Source organism: Olea europaea, chromosome 20, assembly GCF_002742605.1.
Source record: "Olea europaea var. sylvestris chromosome 20, O_europaea_v1, whole genome shotgun sequence".
Taxonomy (NCBI): Eukaryota; Viridiplantae; Streptophyta; class Magnoliopsida; order Lamiales; family Oleaceae; genus Olea; species Olea europaea.
The window spans coordinates 2650842-2669861 of NC_036256.1; the positions used below are offsets into that span (position 1 = coordinate 2650842).

General features: G+C 35.2%; 1 protein-coding gene across 1 annotated transcript; it reads left to right on the forward strand.

Moving 5' to 3' along the window:
• The first annotated feature begins 17409 nt into the window (after positions 1-17409).
• Positions 17410-18551, forward strand: LOC111369406 (LEAF RUST 10 DISEASE-RESISTANCE LOCUS RECEPTOR-LIKE PROTEIN KINASE-like 2.4). The gene has a single exon (XM_022990907.1). It carries the CDS (start codon positions 17549-17551, stop codon positions 18473-18475), a length of 927 nt encoding a protein of 308 aa, XP_022846675.1. The 5' UTR covers positions 17410-17548; the 3' UTR covers positions 18476-18551.
• Positions 18552-19020: the final 469 nt, after the last annotated feature.

Here is a 19020-nt window from a genome sequence, read left to right on the forward strand (position 1 = left end):
AAAAATGCATGTAGTTTTATGAACGCTTAAAGATTCACGTAGGGCATAGCGGTATATTTCTATCCTCTATCGGACCCTACGATGATTTATATTATGTTTAATCTATTCCAATTCTCTCGAATGCAAGAATAAATCACCCAAACTCACACAATTATGGGCCCTTAATTGCGGAAACAATAAATGCATATAAATCATTCAAAATAAAAGAAATATGTCTTAATGTCAAATTGCAAAACTAGAAAATTAAAGATCCAACTACATGGTGCATTGATCTCTTAGCATAATAAAAATCTAGCCTAGCATAATGGGAAATAAAGAAAAACAATAATTAAAACTAAGGAAGAATATCACCCAATTGATTCTTGAAGTGAAATCTTGAATCTTGAAGTGGATTACCTTATTTTTACCTTGTTCTTCCTCTCCAAATCCTCCAAAATTGTGTATATTCCCCCCTCTTTATGTTTCAAGGTCGTCTGGTATTTATTGGAGGCGGAACTAGGTCAAGGAAGTCGCCTAAAATCTTACTAAATCGTGTTTGAGTCGAATAAGGAAACCTGAGATTTCGTCACATTTTTATACCATGCGACCGCATGGTATAAATCCATGATACCACATGGTTCAGAAGTTTCAGCCCAGATTTTTCCCTGTACTGCCTTGTGCGACCGCAAGGAATTATAACCATGCGGCCGCATGGTTATAGGAATTTTTCCGTCGAACATTTTTCAGTATTTTGGTCATAAATTTCTCTCCCAATCTCCAATTGAAGTGATTAAAAGTGAATTGGGAAGAAAACTTAGGCTTCCTCAAATTCTGATGTTTACTATTCTAAAAATGGATTTCAAATAGAAACTAAAAATCACGAGCATAACTTTTTCGCCTGAAAGTTGATACTTGATAATACTTCGACCATATTTCACCTTTTGACTCATTTCCTCATCTGATTGACCTCTAACACTCTTGAATCTTCATTCCATTTCTCGTCTCATCTATGGATTATTTGCAACTTGGTCCCCGAACTATCACTTTGCTCCATTTTAGTCTTTTTTCGGCTCTTTTCTTCTGAATTTCACCATGTTTATCGGTGTTCCCTACAATTTATAAATATAACGAGATTAAGTCACAATTCAATCATTTTGCTCATTATTAAGTCATGTTTGTGACCTAAATAAGTGTGCAAAAACACACTTATCAACGTGTTTAGCAGATTGAGACAAACATTTCGATTAGGTGCGTGGAGTTGGATGGCGAAGCATGGGGTTTACGTGTGGCGATAGTTTGAGCTCGTAAGGGTGCGTGTGACATTTTTTTGAGGTGATTCAAAAGGCAGTTTATTCCTTGGTAAATTTTTGATCTTTTGGCGTATTATTTTGGTTATACGTATATTGTTCAAGATATTTCAATTGTAGCTTGTGGTGGTGCGTTGGTTTCCTTAAATATTGGGTAATATCATTGTTTCATAGTTGATTATTTATTAAATTTATCATGGCAACTGAAAGAGATGACTCATTTCAATCTATTAGCATCAGATTGAATGGTAGAAATTACCCATTTTGGAGTATGGTGATGAGAAATTTTCTAAAGGAAAAAAGATTGTGGGGTTATGTTAGTGGAATTGTTGTGAAACCCGAGAATACTATTCAGAATTATGTACCAGAGTCAGATAATTGAGAGTCAAACAATGCAAAAATTCTCACTTAGATTCACAATTCTGTTGGGCAATTCATTGGTACACAGTCAGCGATGTTTGAAACAGCGAAGGAGGTTTGGGAGCACTTTCAAAAGTTATACACTAAGTTTAACTTTGCAAAATGGTATCAGTTGAAAATTGATATATGGGCTTTACATCAGAAGGATATGAGTATTCTTGAATTTTATGCCACTATGAATTCGATTTGGGATGAGTTGGCTCTTATGGAATTAGCAGGACAGAAAACATGTGAGGAATATATTACTTTTGGAGAGGAGCAGTGATTAGTTTAGGTTTTTATGGAACTTTGCATTGATTTTGAGAGACTTAGAGGCTCTATCTTGCATCGCACTCTACTTTACTCAGTTGATTTGGAAGAAATACATTTGAAATCTCTTGCAGGTGAAGTATCTCTTCCTTCTTCTAATACCTCAGTGTTACCTGTACCATCTCGATTGTCCTCACAGAATCAAAATAAAGGTTATGTACGAGTCACTAGTGATGAGTGTAATTTTTGTAAACAAAAATGACATTGGAAGTCTCAAAGTCCTAAGTTATTGAAAAAGAAGTAATCTCAATCACAGCAGCAATCCTATCGCTCCAATGCTAACAGAGCTGCCACCTAGTGACTCATCTATACTCGGAGCACCACCTTCCTCCAATCCCATGTTGACGGACTTAACAGAGAAGTTTCAGAAGTTATTGGCCACATAGCCACATGTTATGCCAGCCTCCACTCATATAAATTTGTCATCTCAGAGTCACTCAGGAATTTCTTCCTCATGGATCTTTGACTCAGGTGCTTCCAAACACGTCGCCTAACTCAAAATTCTTTAATGTCTTGCGTCCTTCTAACTCGTCTATGTCTGTTATGACTGCTGATGACATACCATTGCCTTTAGTAAGTTTTGGTTATGTTATTACACCTAATTTATCGCTTTTAGATGTCTATTGTATTCCAACTTTTACTTTGAATCTTATCTCTATTAGTCAATTATGTGATTCTGGATATTTAGTTTAGTTTTCTTCTACTGGTTGTCATGTGCAGGATCCTCAATCTCAGAAACTGATTGGGATAGGCCATAGACAATGAGAGTTATATGTTCTGGACAATCTAAGCCCACCGCACATTGCAGCCCCTAGTGTTGATTTGTTATCTTTCTTTTTGAATTCATTGTCTTCTAATTTTTATTTGTGGCATTCTCAACTTGGACATGTTTCTGCTAGTCATTTGAAATTTTTAGTTTCTAAGGGTCAATTGGAAAATATACAAACGCATGACATTTCTAATTGTAGTGGTTGCAAATTAGCAAATTTTCTACTTTACCTTTTTCTCGAAGTATTTCTCATTCTGTTGCACCAACTGATCTTGTTCACTCTGATGTGTGGAGACCTACTCTTATTGCTACAAAAGGAGGGTCTAGATATCATGTGTCATTTATTGATGATTATAATTGTTATTCTTGGGTTTATCTTATGAAACGATGATCTGACTTTTTTTCTATTTATCGATCCTTTAGAGCACTTATTAAAACTCAATAATTAAGTGCTTTTGATGTGATTTGAGTAAAGAGTACACTTCAACCAGTTTATCTGAATTATTTTCTTTTGATGGCACAATTCATCAAACGTCGTGTACTAATAACCCACAACAAAAATGGTATTGTTGAAGTTCACTTCTTTTGTCAGCTAAACTCCGAGTGAGTTTTGGGGAGAAACAGCTCTTACTATTGTTTCTTTAACTAATAAGATTCTATCTTCCAATAATTCAGATTTATCACCTTTGAAATATAGTATGAGCATCATCCGGATTACTCCTCATTGAGAGTATTTGGTTGTACTTGCTTTGTTCTTCGTCTTGAAGTCGAACATAGTGAGTTGATATCTCACTCTGCTATCTATGTTATCGCTGTTTCGATCCCATTAATAACAAATTATATTATTTCTTGAGCATATTTCATTCTTCTCTATTTTTGATAATATTCATAATGTAATTAAAATTGACCTTATTTATATTGAGCCATTCTCCGATGATATAAACAATCTACCTTCTTATAACCTATGTACTATTGATTCTTCATGTCCTGCAGGTACAAATGCTCCAACTCATGATAACTCGCCTTCTTCTATGACTTCCTAAGCACCACCTGAGGTTGTTGATTTAGTTCTTGCTCCATCTCTTCCTCGATATCCTCAACGTATTTGTAAGTCCACTTAGTTACCTAATTTTGCTTATTTTTGTTATTATGTGTCCTTTCGCTGCTTTCTAATATCTATTCACAAGTTATCTAAATCATCTTTCTATAAAGAAGCTATTCTGAATCCTCTTTGGTAATAGGCTATGTCTGATGAACTCTCTGTTCTATATAAGATGAAATACTTAGGACTTAGTTGCATTACCTTTAGGTAAACATGCTATCGGTTGTCATTGGGTTTATAAGATTAAAACCAAATTTTATGGTTCAGCTGAGCGCTACAAGGCTACATTGGTTGCTAAAGATTTTAATCCATAGTATGGTTTGGATTATGAGGAGACTTTTGCTCCTGTTGCTAAGATGACCACTGTTTGTACACTTATTGCAGTTACTTCTATTCGTAAGTGGAATCTCTCTAAATTGGATGTCAAAAATGCCTTTTTATATGGAAATCATAAAGAGGAGTTTAAATGGTTCATCCTCTTGGTCTTTCTCACTCTCCTGGATTTATTTGCAAGCTCAAGAGGTTTTTTATGGCCTCAAAACAAGCACCTCGTGCTTGATTTGAGAAATTTTTCATGGTTGTTACCTCTCTTGGTTTTACATCCAATCATCATGACTCCGCTTTATTCTTTAGATGCACTTCTGCTGGTCGTATTCTATTTTTGCTATATGTTGATGATATGATTATTACTGGTGATGATGTTGATGGAATTGCAGGTTTGTAATCAGAATTAGCTTATCATTTTGAAATGAAGGACTTGGGTACATTATCTTATTTTTTGGGGATCGAAGTTGCTTCTTCTCCTAGAGGTCATCTTCTCTCTTAGTTCAAGTATACTATGGATGTTATTGAGTGTGCCCTCTTACTGATACTAAAACTGTTGATACTTATCTTGAGTCCAAAGCTCGATATTCATCCCCTGACGGTGTACCATTGCCTGATCCCACTTTGTATCATACTATTATTGGATGTCTATTTTATCTTACCATCAGACGTCCCGGTATTGTTTATGCTGTTTGCATTGTTAGTCAGTTTGTTTCAGCTCCTATTAGAGTCCACTGGGCAGCAATTGTTTGTATTTTGCATTATCTTCGTGGTACGTACTTTCAAAGTATTTTGTTTCCGTCGACCTCATCCTTAGTGCTTAGTGCCTACTCTGTTGCTGATTGGGCCAATGACCTCACTTATCGCAAGTCCACTACTGATTTTTGTATATTTTTGAGTGATTCTCTTATCTTTTGGAAAAGTAAGAAGAAGATTGTTGTTTCCCATTCCTCTACGGAGGTAGAGCATCGACTTATGACATCCACTACCACTGAGATTGTGTGGTTGCCATGGTTACTTGCAAACATGGATGTTTCTCATTCTTCTCCAACCTCTATGTATTGTGATAATACCAGTGCTATTCAGATCTCTCACAGCTTTGTATTCCATGAATGCACAAAGCATATTGAGATTGATTGCCATTTGGTTCGTCATCATCTGCAGACTAGCACCATTTCCATACCATTTATTTCTTCATTGTTGCATCTTGCTGACTTCTTCACTAAGTCTCATTCGATTCAGCGTTTCGCTTTTTGTGTGAGAAACTCTCACTGCTTCTAACTTTAACATCGTGAGTTTGAGAGAGATGATAAATATATAATATTTAGTTTCCTTATTTTTTAGTTTTCCTTATTAGTTTAGGTTTCCTTGTAATATATAAACTATTTCAAATCATTGTAAACCCTAATTTTGGTTGCTTAATAGATTATTGTTTCTCTCTTTTTTCTTTTCTTCTCTTTAATTGATTCACAATATTGGTTCAAGATAGTTTATGTTGTTAACAATTTAAACTTGATTCCGTCATTGCATTTTACTATATGTTAAAAGCAAATAGTACGCTGTGAATGATAGTGGTGATGAATGCAACTGAATCGAATGCATAGAAGACTGCGCGAGTAACACACGAAGTGCTTGTGCTTTACATGTTTCACATAACAAGAAAATTAGTGTGGGTTGGCTGTATTGCAGTCTTTAACTTGATTTTCACAATGTATACCAGCATAATGAAAGTTGAGATTTAAAGTTGAATAACATAAAACATGACTTATTTATTTGAAGACAATACACAAATAAATAAATGTTTGCTTAATAGCATAATCTTTTGGATGAGTTGGTTCTATTCATATGATAACAGGATCATAGGGAAGATTAGGTTCAAGTTTTGTTGCCACTGACAGGTCATGCCTTTGATTGAACACGTGAAGTGATGCTTGGAAGACAGCATTGAAAGAAATAAGTGTCCCTAGTTTTCACATGAGTTGGTTCACACTGTTGTTCATCTAACCATGTCTTGGTTTTTACAAGCATTGAAGTTGAACCGTGAAACTAATTTTTTCCTAGTACTTTTGTTCATTTCTGATGTAGGGACAACTTGCACAATCAAGTCATTATAACAATATTCCAAATTCTAGAACAGTAATGTTTAGAATTAGAAACCTTAATTCTATTTTACCAACAGCAATCAAATATAAGAAAGAAGTAAAGATGCACAAGATTTATAGAAGTTTGACTCAATGTGAAACTATTCCATTTTTTCGCCACTGCAATAATTCATAATGATGAAAAAGAAGTTTGTAAAAGAAAATCGCACAGCTAAGATTGATTAGGTGCTAACTTGATGGAGCATCAATAATTAGTGCTACAACTTAAAAATCTCCTTCTTGGAGACTAATCCACAATCAATGGCTCCGTTGTAGTGACAATAATTCCCTGATCTTCAAAAGAGAAGTCTAACTGAAATTGCTCACAACTTAAATTTCTCAATGGGAATAGTCTTCTTCTACATGTCGCCGAATTTTGACTCCCTTAAATTTTCTAAGTGTTAAGATTTCATCCTTCAAAATCGATCTGATGGAGTGATAAAAAACCTATGTATGATTTGTCCTTGCATGATAAACTTGACTATTTGCTAAATGAATAGCACTGTGTCTGTCACAATGCAACACGCTCTTACCATGCTTGTGAGCCAATTCTTTCAAAAAAGATTGCAGCCATTCATCTTTTTGCTAACTTCGATCATAGCAACACAGCCTAATTAGTGGAAAGAACAACTATCTTCTGCAGCTTAGACACTCAACTAACGTTTGCACCACCCAAAGTATATACATATACAGTAGTACTCTTTCTGCTATCAATATCCCTTGCCATATCAGCATACACAACCTAGTAATCCTAAATTCAATTTTGTGAAATATAAGGCTAAATTTGAAGTACCTCTCAAGTACATGAGAATTCACTTTACTACCTCCCAACACTATTTATTAGGATTGTTCATATATCTATCCTCAACTCTCATGAATGTGCTATGTCTGATCTCGTACACACCATAACATACATAATGTTGGAGGAAAGATGAGTTTACTAACTTGGATTGACTAAGGTTTTTAAGGAGGACAACACTAATAGAAAGAAGGAAGTGAATAAAAGGAAACTTGTATTTCTCAACTTCAAGACTTTAAACACTTTTTGGCTTGTTACAAAATGGAGGGCACTACCCTTTTATATAGTGTTTACATGAAACTTCTAGTCCATACATTTTCTAAAGGCACCTAGACCACACATTAAGATATTTTCCTAGAATTCTCTAGATATTCTTTATAAAACCACGTATCTTACTTAGATATTTACATAGATTTTTCTAGTAGATATTTATATAGATTTTTCTAGATAATGCTTCTAGAAATGCTAGGCATGTTGGACCTTTTAATTGATTTGGGCCTATAAGCAAAATCTTTAAGCCCCTATTATTTAGTCCAAAAATCAGGTTTACTATTCAACATCCCTCCTTAAACTTGATTTTGCTACTCCAAGTAGAGTTCTTAACTTGCGGAACACGTCATGCTTGAGTGACTTAGTGAGAATGTCGGCGATCTGCTCCTGTGATGTTACATATTTCAGCTGCACTTCTTTCTTTGCAATACTTTCTCTTATGAAATGATATCTTGTATCAATGTGCTTGCTTCTGTCATGGAATACTGGGTTCTTTGCCAATGCCAATGTCGATTTGTTATCAACATGAATTTAGGTTGGTTCATCTTGTAAAACTCCAAGCGTCTTTAACAAGTTTCTAAGCCAAATCGCATGACAGACACTTGATGTAGCTGCAACATATTCAGCTTCACAGGTAGATAGTGCTATGATCGATTGCTTCTTTGAGTTCCAAGTGAAAGCTGTGTCAGCCCAAGTAAAACACATATCCAGTCTTACTTTTTCTATCATCACTATCTCCACCCCAATCACTGTCACTATATCTAACAAGTTTGAATTCATTAGATGATGAATAGACTAAACCATAATCAAGTGTACCTTTGATGTAGGGAAGAATTTTCTTTGCAGTTTTCATATGGGTCATGGTAGGTGTCTCCATATAGTGATTGATGAGCCCAACTCCAAAAAAGATATCTGGTCTTGTGTACGTCAAGTATCTTAGACTTCCAACAAGACTATTAAAAAGTGTTGGGTTTACTTTTTCACCTTCATCATTCTTCGACAACTTGGTTCCGCATTCGATGGAGGTGCATACGGGCTTGCAGTCCTCCATATTGAATTTCTTTCGCATATCCTTCTTGTGAGATGAAAACGCAGTCCTCCATTTGCTTTACCTCAATCCCAAGATAGTAGGCCATGAGATCAATATCTGTCATCTCAAATTCTTGAGCCATGGCCTTCTTAAACACAGTGATCATACTTTGATTATTTCTTGTGAATATAAGATCATCTACATACAAACAAACAAGCAAAATATCTCCTTTCTCATTTACCTTTGTATAAAGGGCATACTCGTGAGGGCATTTTGTGAAGTCATTTTCTAGAAAATACTTGTTAATTCTACTATTCCATGCCCTTGGAGCTGTTTCAACCTATATAAAGCCTTTTTTAATTTCAAGACTTTACCTCCATGTCCTTTTACTTCATAGCCCATTGGTTGCTCCACATAGATTTCTTCTTCGAGATAACCATTTAGAAAAGCTGATTTCACGTCCATTTGAAATATCTTCCACTTATTTTGCGCTGCAAGAGAGATAATTAATCTTATAGTTTCTAAACGAGCAACAAGAGCAAATACCTATTCATAATCGATTCCTGACTGTTGGTTGTAGCCTTTGGCAACTAATCTTGCTTTGTATCTTTCTACTTCTCCTTTAACGTTCTTCTTTGCCTTGTACACCCACTTAACTCTGATTGCTCTCTTTCTTTTGGGAAGAGTTGTCAGCTCCCATGTGTCATTTTTCTCAATAGCCTTAATCTCTTCATCTATGACATCTCACCATCTTTTATTTTGCATTACTTATTCATATCCTATAGGCTCACAATCGGCAAAAAGATAAAAGAGTGTGAGATCATTTTGATTTTCTGTTATCTCATATAGCTCTTGTAGGCTCCTCATCCGTGGTGTCCTTTCGCTTGAGCTTTCTCCTTATGAAGATGATGGAGAAGCATCTCCACGAGTAGGTGATAGAGGTGGACTGATAAGCTCTTGCTGCTCTCCATTCTCTTGTTCTTCTTCCTTAAAGAATGGTAAGAAGTCGTAGTCTTCTTCTTGGACACCCCAATCCCAAACTCCTTCTTCATCAAACTCGACATCTCTACTTATGATGATCTTCTCCTTGTTTGGATTATACAACTTGTAGCCTTTAGAGCGAGAGTCATAACCGATAAAAACATACCTTTCACTCCTGTCATCTAGCTTGGACCATTTTTGATCTGGTACATGAGCATATGCAATGTTCCAAAATGCTCGTAGATGAGAGATGCTGGGCTCTCTTCCACTCCATGCTTCTTGTGATGTCTTATTCCACACACTTCTAGAAGGCGATCGATTAGACAGATACACGGTGCAATTAACAGCTTCAGCCCAAAGTTCTTTGGGCAATCTCTTACTTTTGAGCATGCAGAGGGTCATGTTAAGAATGTATTTGTTCTTTCTTTCAGCTACTCTATTTTGTTGTGGAGAGTATGGAACTGTCAATGGGCAACGAATTTCATTCTTCTCACAATATTTCTCAAACTTTTTGGAGGTGAACTCTCCTCCTCTATCCGATCTCAAGGCTTTTATACTATATCCGCTTTCTTTTTCAACAAAAGCTTTAAATTTCTTAAAAGTTTCAAAAACTTCTAATTTTTGTTTGAGAAAATAGACCCAAGTCTTTCTACTAAAATCATCAATAAAAAGAACAAAATAATTGCTCTTATCGAGAGAGCTTGGATTAATTGGCCCACAAATATCGGAGTGTACAAGTTCTTGCGGCTTCTTAGCTCTTGTAGATGCTTCTTTTGGAAACTTTTCATCGAATGCTTTCCAAGTAAGTATCCTTCACATAATTGATCCGCATGATTTATTGGAGGCAAACCTTTCGCCATTTTCTTCTTACTCAACAACTTTAAGCCTTCAAAATTAAGATGCCCAAATCTCAAGTATCAAAGCCAAGATAAATCTTTAAAACAAGCTTTTAAGCATTTGGCAACATCATTTGAAATGCTTAACGTAAACATTCTATTTCTTGTCATAGGAACTTTAGCAATCAAATTTTCTCTTTGATCTCTTATTGAAAGACTTTGATCTTTCAAATGAATATCATAGCACTTCTCTAAGAGTTGTCCCAAACTTAAAATGTTATTCTTCATATTGGGCACATAATAGACATTTGAGATAAATTGATGCGCATCATTTTTCAAGCGGATCAAGATTTTACCTTTTCCTTTCACTGAAATTTTGGATTCATCTCCAAAGGTAATGTTGCCGCTTACTGATTCATCAAGCTCCACAAACATATTTTTTCTTCCACACATATGGTTGCTTGCTCCTATATCCAAATACCAAGTGTTCTTTTCTCTGCTCTCTTCACCTTTGCAAGCCAACAGTAGTGCAGGATCTACTTCACTTTTTTGACAAGCATAGTTGGCTTTCTCTTCAACTTGGTTAGTAATATTTCTACATTCTGAAGCATAATGACCAAGTTTTTGACAATTGCAACATTTAATTTGAGATTTGTCATACCTTGGTCCTTCATTTTGGCTCGTACCTTTTCCTCTTCCACGACCTCTGGTAGAAAATGAACATTGTCTTCTTTCCTCCTTGTAGAATGCAATTCTTCCTCAATCTTGGCCTCGTCCTCTTCCTCTTTGGCTTCTTCTACCATTGAACCTTCCTTCACCCTCGTTCAAAGTGAGCTTTGTTTGAAGAGCTTACTCTAATGACCCTTCTTTCACCTTCTTCCTTAGTCTTTCCTCATGGACTTGTAAAGATCACATGAGTTGATTGACACTCATACTATCTAGATCTTTAGATTCCTCAATGGCTAAAACCATGTAGTCAAATTTAGAATCTAAAGACCTAAGTATCTTCTCAATTACTCGAGTGTCGTTCAATTTTTCTCCATTCATTTTTAATTGATTCATAATAGCTAATACTCTAGAGAAATAATTAGAAATTGATTCCGATTCTTTCGTATGTAAAGCTTCAAACTCACCTCGAAGTGTTTGAAGTCAAACCTTTTTCACTTTCTCAACTCCTTTGTGGGAGTTTTGCAAGATCTCCTATGCTTCCTTACTCGTAGTAGCACAAACTACTTTCTCGAACATGCCTTCATCTAAGGCTTGACAGATGAGGGTGGGCGTCTTCTTGTCTTTCTTCCTTGCATCCTTCAAACTATCCCTTTGTGCTTAGGATAGAGCAACCTCGTCTTGTGGTTCCGTATAGCCTTTCTCTATGATCTCCCATGCATCTTGCGACCCGGGCAATGCTTTCATCCTTATGCTCTAATTGTCCTAGTTATCCTTGTTGTGTTGGGGGACTCGAAAATGAATCATCCCACTTGCCATTTTTCACAAGAACCTTAGGGCTCTGATACCAGTTTGTTGGAGGAAAGATGTGTTTACTAACTTGGATTGACTAAGGCTTTTAAGAAGGACAACACTAATAGGAAGAAGGAAGTGAACAAAAGGAAACTTGTATTTCTCAACTTTAAGACTTCACACATTTTTTGGCTTATTACAAAATGGAGGGCACTACCCCTATATATAGTGTTTACATGAAGATTCTAATCCACACATTTTCTAGAGACACCTAGACCACACATCAAGATATTTTTCTAGAATTCTCTAAATATTCTTTATAAAACCACATATCTTACTTAGATATTTACATAGATTTTTTTAGTAGATATTTATATAGACTTTTCTAGATAATGCTTCTAGAAATGCTAGGCATGTTGGGTCTTTTAATTGATTTGGGCCTATAAGCAAAATCCTTAAACTCTAATTATTTAGTCCAAAAATCAAGTTTACTATTCAACACATAAGACTACAAATAGGAGAGGCAAAAGGCACCTTGACCATGTAAATTCACTCTTGTTCTATAAAGGTTGACTACTCATTGGAAAGCCTAAAATGACTAGTGAAACGCTCAAAAGTTTCGTACCATCCATCATGAACCTGTTTAGCACATTCTTTACATAATACCTAATAGTTAAATAACACAAAATAATTAAATACAAAGAGATAAATTAGGCCCTGCTAGAATGTTGGAAATATTTGCACCACCAGGGAAAATGGAGAATAAACCAAAACCATGATAACAAGAAGATAAAATAGACAAGATGAAGATCAAAATGAATATGAAGGCTCGAACGCGTAATCGCTGTCCTCAAATGGTATTTGCCCCCTCTCCTTTTATTGGGATGCTTCAAGGGATCTTCGGCTAGGATTATAACAAGCCTTGTAAGAGATTAAACACCAAAGCACAAGTGTAATCTCCCAAAACTTGAAAAACACAATGAAGGAAATTATGAATATGCAAAAAAAAAAAAAGGGATGTTTAATCCTTTTGTGGAATGAAGTATTATGTTTCCAGATTTTTTCATAGTGATTTTCATGTCCATTAATCACATATATATAGGTATGAAACATTGTATCACGAAATGGTGCCAAATGAGAGTGAAAAGCCGCCAAAATCAAATCACAATCGTCTCCAACGGTCACGGCGGGACTAACATGCGACCGCTGGCACAACTCCATGCGGCCGCATGGAGAACTTCACTCACGGGACCTTAGTCCCTGCACATGGCCATTTTGCCCATGCGGTTGCATGGGCCAAATTTTGGCCTCCGTATTGCATTTTCATTCCACCTTGGTTCTTATTGATTGTTGAACAAATATATAACATAGAATCCCCAGCATGGGCCAAATTTTGGCCTCCGTATTGCATTTTCATTCCACCTTGGTTCTTATTGATTGTTGAACAAATATATAACATAGAATCCCCAGAGGATCAGGTCACCCGTGGACTCTAGCCAAGTGTAGATCAACCTCTTGTTTAATTTGAGCCTCTCCCACCTGGCCAATTAATTAGCTGCCAACTGCTGTATTTCATCAATTTCCTATTCATTATAGCCTCACATGATCAATAACATGCCATTTCTTTCATAGTAATACATTGTAGGGTTCAATACCCTTCTAGGAGACACCGATCTCATCCAAGAAATATTCTTTTAATGTAGTGAGAAATGAAAACAATTGAAAAATATCATAATAGACAATCAAAACTCACTGATTTTTACGAATGTTAGAAAGACGGTTATTAATTATTAATTCTTAATTAAATATCCAATAATTGGTTTTGATCCATAAATATTTAATTCTATGAAATGTGAGTTTGGAATCAAGAAATTAGAGAAACCTCACAATTTTATTAATTTAATCAAATTCAAGCTAATACATTAGGTAGCCGCAGCAACTCTTAATATATAATGTTTAGCCTAATTAAAATTCTATTAAGTCCTAAACTTCTAATGAACGATAATTTAGATCCTATAAGCACCTGTTTGATTTTGTTAAAAATCAATTTTCAGTCGATTGTAATAAAAGTTAATGAATTGTGTAGTTGAAAAATTTTAAATTTCATGGAATAAGTTATTAAATTAATTGTAAATTTTGATTTAATAACTCCCTAGAATATATTCAAGAGTTTCTATTTTTAAAGAGTATATTCTTTAATTTAGAGAACATTTGCAAATTTAGAGAGTAAATATTTTTAAATACTCCAACAGGCTATTTATATTTAATACTTAATTTACTATTCCAAAAAATATTTATTGTTTTTTTATATCTTTTATTTTAACTAACTTCCCTCCAAATTATTATATCATTTTCCTTCATTAAAAATTGAAAAACTTTAAATGCATTTAATTATAGTGAGTGGGGTTTTGGCTCTTCAAATTAAAATGTTATTATTCAAATTTGAAGAGCCAAACTTAATTTCTCAATTAAAATGTTAATTTAAAAAATCTGTTGAAGCATAATTTTAAATGTCGGTTCTTTAAAATAGAGGTGACCATATTTTTAAAGAGTTTCTTGGAGATACATTAATTTGATCGTAGTTGAATTAAAAAGGCATAATTGAAAGTAAAGAAGTAAAACTATCCCAAGACCTTAGCCTTGTTCCTTAGGTTGCATCATTCTTCTTGAATTGGAGAAGATCTTTTGAATTGGGCGATGTATCTTTAACCAATGTCTTGTAATGAAAACAATTCTCACGATAAGTCGATGGTTTGAAGGGAGAGTGAGTTCAAACCTTTGGGTATGGAGAAGAACCTTTCTCCCTAATCCCCACTTGGAAGTAGGGGATTCATGGATACTGATTAGATTGAATCAGAATCGACCGATCTTGTACCTGTTCGAAAAGAAATAATGTTTTCAGTACTATGTAACAAGAACCAATCAGTTTTACTTTGATTCTTGGTGCTCGTTGTAGAACAAAAATACTTTTGTTTCCATTTTATTTCTTTAATTATGTAATTTTATATAATTGAGAAAAGTTAACTTGAACAGAAAGAATAAGGGCAGCATTTATAGATTGTTGAATGAGAATGCTTGAATGGGAATCGTCTTAGCACTGTATTAGCAAGCTTGATGTGCCGGACTGACCTAAGATCACTTTCTTTACCGGCAACAGAAGATGTACAAAGTGCCTCGAGTATCCTAATTACATAAAATGATATAAGCACGTTGAAGATTCCCTTGGCCCCTTCGAATCTTCGACTGTTGAGAAAGGGTTGTTCAAAACCAATAAATCAAGTATGGAATGAAAAAATGAAGATGGTGGCCGCACATAAGCCTATGCGACCGCATGGACTATTTGGCCATGCGATAGTCCGAAACTTAGAGGCCGGCTTTGGTATAAACCATGCGGTTGCATGATAGTAATTTTCGACAGTTTGAGGCCCTTCTTGAACGTTAAAAAATTGAATTGGGTGACGTTTCTTGAGTTTTTTGGTACCATTTTGTGTATATGGTTGAAGCCTATATATAGAGGAGCCATGTTCAAGGCAAAGAAATATGGAAAACACTTGAAATTCATTTCTCATTCCTCGACATAGATCAAATCCCGATTTACATTCATATTTATTTCTCTTATCGCAATCTTCAAGTTTTGGAGAATTTCATTTTGTGTTTTGGTGAAATTCTCTACAAAACTTGTTATAATCTTTCAAGCCATTTGACGAAATACCCTTAAGCATTTCATAAAATACCGGAGAGGGGGCAAATAACGTTGGAGAACAGTGATCCCGCGTTCGAGCATTTGAAATTGTTTTTGACAATTTCCTAATTTCTTCATCTTGTTGCTGCCATTTTTGTGTTATTCTTTTTGTTTCTTCTCCGTCGGTCCAATATAATATTTCCAACATAGACTGCATCAGTTTCCCAAGAGAATAACACAACTTAGGTGGGATGTAATATTACTGTAATAACACAAAGCTCATGTCGGAGTGTGTGAAAGGGAAGGGTGGGCTGGTTTACACTATATTTAGCAGTCAATAGCGAATCAAATGCACAAGGATTAACTTTCCATTTTTTAATAATGTTCAAACCTTCGCAGACACGCATTTTCTCAGAATATTAATCTAATAGGTATAGAACATAGTTGTAATTAAGATTAAGAAGTAATCATTGACCACTAAACCAACAGCTGTTTCCAGGTTACATCCGTTGCAAGATTTTCAAAGTTTACTAAGTTGGTAAACAAATAAATAATCTAAATCAGTGATTAAAAAATGCAAAAGTTAAAAAAAAAAGTATTAATTATGGATCTTTCAAAATTATTTTTTATGGAAAAAGTTTCCAAGTCATGCTGGCGGGCAAATATAGGTTGTGAAAATCGAACAGTACAACGTTGTATAAAACTCGATTCACGGAATGATTTTTTCGAGGGAGGTCTATATGTCTACTGCTAGTTTTCTCGTTCTTTTCTCTATTTTTCATCTAATTATCTTTATCTATGTTGATTCGAAATGCCAAGAGAGTTTCCAGTGTGGAAGCCTTGGGGTTTTGGAGTTTCCTATTTCTAATTATTCGCAACCCGAATGTGGGTTCTTAAGGGTTGATTGCAATTCTAGTAGTCCAAAACTTTACCTGGCAAATGAAGGATCATCACAATCATATGACATTCTGTACAAGATCTCTACCAACGTGTTCTCGATTCGAAACCCTACTCTTCTAGGCTATTTGAGATTTAAATTCTGTGATTTACCCTACATCAATTTCTCTCTTCCGAACTCTCCTATTATTTCTTTTACCATCTTCCGAAATATTACTTTGTTCAGATGCACCAAAACTAAAAGTGATACACTGATGCGTTATTTCCAGGGTTTCAAAAACTTCACAGATTGCGAAACCTTTGATGTATATTATACCGATGGGAATCTTCTTTCGACCCCAGATGACTGTTCAGCTGTCCCAGTGCCAATTTACAAGCAATATGATTTAAATTCGTTGGATTTCTGGAATATGTTTAGTGACGAATATGATCTCGAATGGCATCTGTCTGATGATTGCAATGAGTGTCATAATACAGGAGGCCAATGTACAACTAACATCAGGAATCAATTTGAATGTCAAAGAGGTACAACCAGTATATAATACTTTTTGAGGGTAAATTAGTGTCAGCTTAAAAATTTAAAAAGGTTAACCTTTTATGGAAATCAAAGACTCAATACATAGTAATCTGTATTTCACATACCTGTCTTTTAACCTCATAGTCTATGGTTGGTCATGTGATGTCAATTCAAATCAGAATCCAAATAATGTGCAGAGTTCAATGTCGATCAGTTACACACTATTGTCTTTATCAGTAAAGCAGGTGTTATCACCGAATTTTTTTATTTTATTTTTTTAGATCTTTCATGTTCATGGCTTATCAAAGATTTTTGGTGCAGAAGAGAGTATAATGGGATAAATGAATTGCTCTTCTTGTTTAATATGTTTGCTGGATCTAACATGTGTTCTTACTTCAGCTGCTGCAGAAGAAAAGCCAAAAGAAAATGGAAATGGAAGAGGAAAAGGAAAAGGAAAAGGAAAGAGTAAATTGAAACCAATTTTAATTGCAGGTATATCTTTAAAATTTTATTGTCATTTCTTATGTATTTCAATTTGTTAATATAGAAATTGTTTCTCATTACAGGTATTCCAGTTGCTACGTTAGCCCTCTTCTTCGTAATCTTATTCCCTTTCATCAAAAGAAGCTGTAAGGGAAAAACACAAAACGACAAGGACATCGAACTATTCTTGAAAAACCATGGGGATCGTGCGCCAAGAAGATACAAATACTCAGATCTCAAGAAGATGACTAATTCATTCCATGACAAGTTAGGAGAAGGCGGCTTTGCTATTGTATATAGAGGAAAGCTACAAAATGACGGTCTTGTGGCGGTAAAGATTTTGAAAGAAGCAAAAGGTAAAGGAGAAGAGTTCATCAATGAGGTTGCAAGTATTAGCACAACTTCCCACGTTAACATTGTCACTCTCCTCGGATTTTGCTTTGAGGGTTCCAAAAGAGCTCTCATTTATGATTTCATGCAAAACGGATCTCTTGACAAGTTCATAAGCAATAATAACTCCTTACCAGAAGATCAATTAGGATCGGAGAAGTTGTTAGAAATTGCAGTTGGCATTGCTCGGGGAATAGAATATTTGCATCAAGGTTGTAACACACGAATTCTGCACTTTGACATAAAGCCTCACAATATTCTTCTAGATAAAGACTTCAATCCTAAGATATCGGATTTTGGCCTGGCTAAACTTTCCCCCAATAGGTCCAGTACAGTGTCAATGCTAGGGGTGAGGGGGACAATAGGGTATATAGCTCCAGAATTAGTCTATAGAACCATTGGAGAAGTTTCTTACAAATCAGATGTCTATAGTTATGGGATGATGGTTCTGGAAATGGTCGGTGAGATGACAAATATTGATGTCAATGCTGATCAATCAAGTTCAATATATTTTCCTGATTGGATATATAATCACCTCGCACAAAATGCTACACTTGATCTCAATCGCATTGTGAATGAAGACGAACATTTGGTGGTAAGAAAAATGATAATAGTTGGCCTATGGTGCATACAAACTGATCCTACAATGAGGCCATCGATGACAAGAGTGTTAGAAATGCTAGAAGGGAACATAGAATCCTTGCAAATCCCAACTAAACCGCACATTGCTTCACGACATATATTAGCAGCAAATCCTTCAACTTCAGAGTTAGCTCGCTGATGTTAATGAATTTTAAAAGCTATGCTCCTATTAGAGCTTTCTGGAAGGGATTGGTGTTTGGAGGATCGTGCTTTCGACCAAGCATATAAACAGTAATTGCAATTTGTAAGTTTAATTTATTTGTTGAATTTCCTGTCTCAATGTTAAATATCAGACAGGTGAGGAACTAGAGTATAAGACACTTCCTAGTTTGTATTTTTGATAACTTGTGCTAAATGAAAATTATCCATTAACTGGAATCTGCTTCAAGTGTGTTCATTACCCTTTGTTACCAATAGAATAAATATGCAGGATGAGAGAATTTTATTAGGTAATTAAGGTGTTACATGGCATTTACTCGTTCATGCTTGACCATTTGTTTCTTCCAGGAGATCATGCTCCACATTCTCCAGTTTAATGTTTGTAGTGTCGTCATATTGAGCTTGAGGATGGAATACCATGCCAATTTCCGGGCAAACGATGGCTTCTAACCCTTCCACAAATCAAAGAGAATGGAGCTGAATTAGGTTTGTTCGGTAGTGATTTTGAGAATTGATTTTTTGATT

Bases quoted from the DNA above. Each gene is read 5' to 3' on its own strand.
- LOC111369406 (XM_022990907.1), top strand. From the start codon at position 17,549: ATGACTAATTCATTCCATGACAAGTTAGGAGAAGGCGGCTTTGCTATT.